General features: G+C 50.1%; 1 protein-coding gene across 3 annotated transcripts; it reads right to left on the bottom strand.

Annotated features, from left to right (window-relative positions):
* Positions 1-341: 341 nt before the first annotated feature.
* LOC122911149 (HLA class II histocompatibility antigen, DM alpha chain) lies at positions 342-4,699 on the bottom strand. 3 transcript variants are annotated; one of them, XM_044255579.1, is made up of 5 exons: positions 4,511-4,699; positions 2,967-3,251; positions 2,105-2,383; positions 1,750-1,875; positions 342-714 (listed from the first exon to the last, which is right to left on the bottom strand). In XM_044255579.1, the coding sequence occupies exons 1-5, from the start codon at positions 4,596-4,598 to the stop codon at positions 698-700; spliced, it is 795 nt and encodes a 264-aa protein (XP_044111514.1). In that variant the 5' UTR covers positions 4,599-4,699; the 3' UTR covers positions 342-697. The 3 variants fall into 3 exon arrangements, with proteins under 3 accessions (XP_044111514.1, XP_044111525.1, XP_044111533.1); XM_044255590.1 differs by lacking the exon at positions 342-714 and adding an exon at positions 1,140-1,409 and having other exon boundaries at positions 1,747-1,875; positions 4,511-4,698; XM_044255598.1 differs by lacking the exon at positions 342-714 and adding an exon at positions 1,140-1,409 and having other exon boundaries at positions 4,511-4,698.
* Positions 4,700-4,997: the final 298 nt, after the last annotated feature.

Below are 4,997 nucleotides of genomic sequence, written 5' to 3'. Positions count from 1 at the left end.
ATATCAAGGCACAGAGTGGTTAAGTAACTTGCCCAAGGGCACACAGCTAAAATTTGACAGTTCCAATTGAATCCACAGCAGTCTGGTTCCTGAGAGGATACTATTAAGCAGGAAGCCTGCTGCTATTAGAAATGAGATGGTTTAGGGCGCCTGGGTGGCTCAGTGGGTTAAGCCGCTGCCTTCGGCTCAGGTCATGATCTCAGGGTCCTGGGATCGAGGCCCGCATCGGGCTCTCTGCTCGACAGGGAGCCTGCTTCCTCCTCTCTCTCTGCCTGCCTCTCTGCCTGCTTGTGATCTCGCTCTGTCAAATAAATAAATAAAATCTTTAAAAAAAAAAAAAAAAAGAAAGAAATGAGATGGTTTAGAGGAGGTGCCAGCTCCTGGGAACTGGATCTTTCCCCTTAGATTCGATTCTGGTACAATGTGAAGAACAGAGGCTCTCTCACCAATACCAAAATATTTCACTCTTGACTTGAACACCACCCCCTCCTCCAAAGCAATTCCCAAACCCTCAGGAAGGCAAGACACAACGCATATGCAAAGTAATTTACCAGCAGTAGTCAGGTGACCCCTACCCTCGCTTCTGCTCAGGGCACACCACCACGGGTTCTCCTTGGATAATCCACTCCAGCCCAACAAGAAGTCATTTGGAGGAACACGTGAATTGTGGGCCCTTCCAGGCTGTTCTCACTTCGCTTCAGGAGCTTGAATACACTGTTTTCACAGAACCGACAGGACTGAGTTAGAACAGCACTTGAAAGCTCATTTTTTTTTTCCCACTCCTGAGTTCCTGGTTTCCCCGCTATGGTGAAGGTTGAAAGGAGTTATATATTTCTCAAGGCAGCCTCTACTAGCCATAAACATTTCCACAGACAGTAAAATGAAAAGAAAAAAAAAAAAATCCGCAATCAGCCTCCTCCACCATTTTGTGAGCAGATTATCAGAAAGTAGACCTGCCCTCTTTTTCACATATTATGCACAAACTGTTAGGAGTGAAAGTCATCATACGGTGGTGTGGTGCTGAGACCACGGAACAGGAGTCAGGGAGGCATTAGGGATTTTCCCATTTTCCTCCCTAACTAGGGCAAGCCTCGTTCAGGTTAAGGCATATTGGATTTGAAATGACAACCCACGCAAAATTAAGAAATAAGATTTATTGCCCTGAAGTGGGAAGGGATGTGATCCTGATAGAAAAGCCACTCTGGGTTTCTCTTGGGTTCAAGCCTGGGGACAGCACAGCCCCCAGCTGAGAAACCTGCACAAATGCGCATGCGCACACCCTTGGGGTGGTCCCAGGGACTCCTGCCTTGAGGAGCGATCAGATCCTGGGAGGGATGCTGGAAACCTGAGCTCCCGATGCATGCAAGGTTGACACTGCTGGCATCAGACTCTGGTCAGGAAGAATCAATCTGAGGAGAGAGAGGGATGGAGGGAAGCCATCAGGGGAATTCCCCTCCTCTCTAAAGGTCCCTCCCCTCCCTGTCTGCCACATGTCCTGGAGAAGTTGATTCCTCCTACAGCTCCCCCATATCACTTCTCTCCCACTCAAAGCCACGCCCGTGATCCCATAACTGCATGTGTGCATAACGGGGACCCCAACCAGAAGGGTGTCTCCATGGTGCCTGACTCAGGCCTCTGCATCCAAAGGCCTTCCCATACCACAGGATGACCCCTGGCATTCCCCCGACACGCCCCACTGTAGTGGTCCTCATGGTTCACCCACACACTCCAGACACCCCAACATACCACCTGAGCAAGGCTTCCGGAAGTAGATGATGAGGACTAAGCCAACAATGATGCCCAGCACACCCAGGCCAAAGGCCACACCACACAGCACATTCTCCAGAAGATCAGAAGGCAGCGCATTATGAGGCACTGGAGAAAACGGGAAGCAGTTCAGACTGGACACTTGGTCAGTGAGCCCCCCACCCAGGGGAATTAAATGGTGTCTGGGATGAAACAGGAGGAACTGAGGCATGAAAAATTGAAGTTGCCCAGAGTGAGAATAGATTTCAACGAAGCCCAAGTAGAGAAAAGGCCCTCCCGTGGGTCTATCCTTTTTCGCCCCCCAAAGGAAGCAGGTGTCTGAGGACAAAGTTCTCACCCCAATAGGCAACTACTGTGTGGCTGTCAATCTCATGAGTCACGATGCAGGAGAAAAGATCAGAGGGTGCTGGTGTGAAGTTTAAGTAAGAAAAGGCCTGGAAGCTGAGTTCATCAACCGCGGACACAAAAGTGGGCCCGATTCCTTCCACAGGGTCCAAGTGATGCCGCCAGTTCACGGTCAACGTGGGTGGGAAGAGATTACTGACAAAACAGACCAGCGTGTTGGGCTTGCCAAACTCCAGGGGCTTCAGTGTGAACACATCAACAATAGGAAACCCTGGTGGGAGGATCAAGGCAACGAGTTTAGAAGTGCCCCTGAGTTTGGAAGGGGCATGGCATACAGAGGCGAGGGCAGATCTGGGAGAAGAGATGAGGAAGGAGCTGGGGCTCTGAAGGTGGTCTTCTTCCAGGCAAGAACCAGACCTGAACCTAGAGGCAGGGCCAGACCCAGGCCACTCTGGGACCCTCCACCCTGACTTCCTGCAGGGCTTCCTCTCTAGACCTCACATGGGCTTCTAATCACATGCTGTCTTCTTACTGAAACACAGGCACATCACCGGATATTTCCTTTCTCCCCTTCCATCCTACTGAGCATAGTGACTAGCAAGCTCTAATCAATATTCAGCAGGCATCCATGGGTCCCTGTTGCGTTCATCAAGTTCAAAACAAATAGTTCTAAACACCTACTATGTCCTAGGCACATGGCTTTGTCCCACAACGAAAACAGTGCAGACCATAGGTGGCGCAGAGAGACCCAGAAGGCATTAGATGAGGGGGCTGGTGTGAAAGGGAAGAATTCAGCATACAGGTAGAGGAGGTTAAGGGTGTAGCCCCTTCCTCCACCCCCAGAAACACCTGACCTCTGGACACAGGGATTTGCCCTTCGAGATGTGGTCCTATTTCCTGGATCATAGACTGGCAGAACGCTTTGTCAAAGAAAATGGTGGAAGTATCTCCTGGCTTCTGAGCCCAGTCAGCAAATTCAGGCAGGCGAGGCACTCGGGTGTTCTGCGAAAAGTCGAAGGAGAAGAGCTGGTCCCCGTCATAGGCTTCCGAGAGGCCGATGCTGGGACTCCAGTTCTGGCAGTACATTGTGTGCTGGAATGTGTGGTTTTGCAGTTCATCCTGCCACGCTGGAGTAGGACCTGCAGAGGAGACAGGCCGGGTCAGGGAAGGGGTTCTTCTTCTCCTCTTTAGCTTAGAAAATAGCACAGCCTGCTGCAGGCAGTAGGGTTGGGGTGTAACCCTTCCTTGTGTCTGTTATTTAGGCTCTCCCTCCCAGGGGGAGAAGAGGACATTACAGCATGTCTCCAATCTTCCCCTGCCCACGGAAGAGCCAACTGTCTAAAGTCCTAAAAAGTAAAAAAAGGTCTACTGTCTAAAGTGACAGATTCGGAGTCCCAGTGTTGGTTTCGTGTTTATGTGCTGCACAGAGGTATCTGGCCAAGGAAGTATTTGGAAATTGAAATCTCGCCTTCACTCTACTCACCAAGCCAGACATCCTGGCAAGGGCTGCATCCTCCCAAAAAAAGATATATTTGTCTAATTCCCAGAAGGCCACCGTACTGACTTATGAAGGCCTTGGATGGGTTCCCCAGTCTTAGAAGGGAGGGTAAAGGAATGGTCATGGCCTCCCCAAGCCACAGATGACACTGCCCATCTTACCCACAGACAACATGGTAAGTTGACAAAAACAATCTCCAGGCGTCTCTTTAGACACTTCATTAGCACCAAACCTCTCTGAAAACGTCTTCACGTTTTCATTGCTCCTGCAATGACAGGACTGGGGGACCCAAAGTTGCAGGAAATAATCTCTATTCTTTAAAACTCCTGGCAAGAATCTTCCCCCCCACACACACCACACTAGCAGGAAACTTTCTACCCAGTACTCAATACCTAGAAATAGATACATGGAGGAAAAGGGATCTTCCAGATTATCCTTCCATTCATTCCTGTCCTTTACAAAGAAGGAAACGAAGGACCAATAAAGTTAAGAGACTTTCCAAGAACCGCAAAGTGAGTTGATGACAGAGTGCAGAGTAGACAACTAAATAAGACAGTGAAATAACATTTGCTTTGTTCAAATCCCAGCTCTGCCCCCTCCCAGCTGTGTGAACTTGACCATGTTACTTAGAGTCTCTGAGTCTCATTTTTTCCCATCTGTAGAATGGATATAATAATCTCTGTTTCAAGAGATTGTTTTAAGTGGGCTTAAGTGATATTGTTTGCCATCCATCCGTAGTTGATCTCTTTCCTAGTTCTGCTATTGTTTCCACTTCTTCAGAGTACTTCCCGCCACTTACAAAGTACAAGGCTTCAAATGCAAAGAAGGCTTCAAATGCTATGGGTCCCTCCCTAGGCTCTAGCCTGTGGGGACTGGAGTAAAGGAGAGGTACTGTCATACCTTCAGGGGCGGTCCGGGAGTAGGGCAGCAGCCACAGCAGGTGTAACAGCCTTAGCAGTGCAGCTCCCCGCCTCCGCTCATGATCCATAGCTTCACACCACACCGTGGGCTCAGAGCTACCAACCAGCTAACCCAGGGCTCCAAACTCCTTCCCCAGATCCTGTTCCGCCAGCTGCTTCCAATAGTTGCCCTTATCATTTGGCTAAACCAATCACAGAAGTGGAGGGTTTGACATCATCAGTTGCTGGGGAAAGACATGGTGCGAGCAACCTCCTCAAGACTTGGCTCTTCACTGGGCCGGGAAGACAATGGAAGGACGTCTGCCTCCTGCTGGGAATCCCTCTTCAGTACCAAGCTGTAGGCTTCAGCCTGTAACCTAGGTAATGGCCTCTTCAGAACAGCGCCACCTCCTGGCGAAACGCTGCAGTGGGCACGCTCCTCTTCCCACAGCAAACTCCCAGGGCTCTTCAGACCCCGCCTCCTCCTC

Source organism: Neovison vison, chromosome 1 (genome assembly GCF_020171115.1).
Source record: "Neovison vison isolate M4711 chromosome 1, ASM_NN_V1, whole genome shotgun sequence".
NCBI classification, from domain to species: domain Eukaryota; kingdom Metazoa; phylum Chordata; class Mammalia; order Carnivora; family Mustelidae; genus Neogale; species Neogale vison.
This window is presented reverse-complemented; position numbering and strand designations above follow the sequence as displayed.

What these genes read in the sequence shown, in the direction of transcription:
- LOC122911149 (XM_044255579.1), bottom strand. Translation starts at nt 4,598, where the DNA reads ATGGATCATGAGCGGAGGCGGGGAGCTGCACTGCTAAGGCTGTTACAC. An exon ending in CTCCCGGACCGCCCCTGAAG is followed by an intron (nt 3,252 to 4,510) that starts GTATGACAGTAC and finishes TCTCCTCTGCAG; the next exon opens with GTCCTACTCCAGCGTGGCAG. An exon ending in GCAAATCCCTGTGTCCAGAG is followed by an intron (nt 2,384 to 2,966) that starts GTCAGGTGTTTC and finishes TCCTCCCACCAG; the next exon opens with GGTTTCCTATTGTTGATGTG.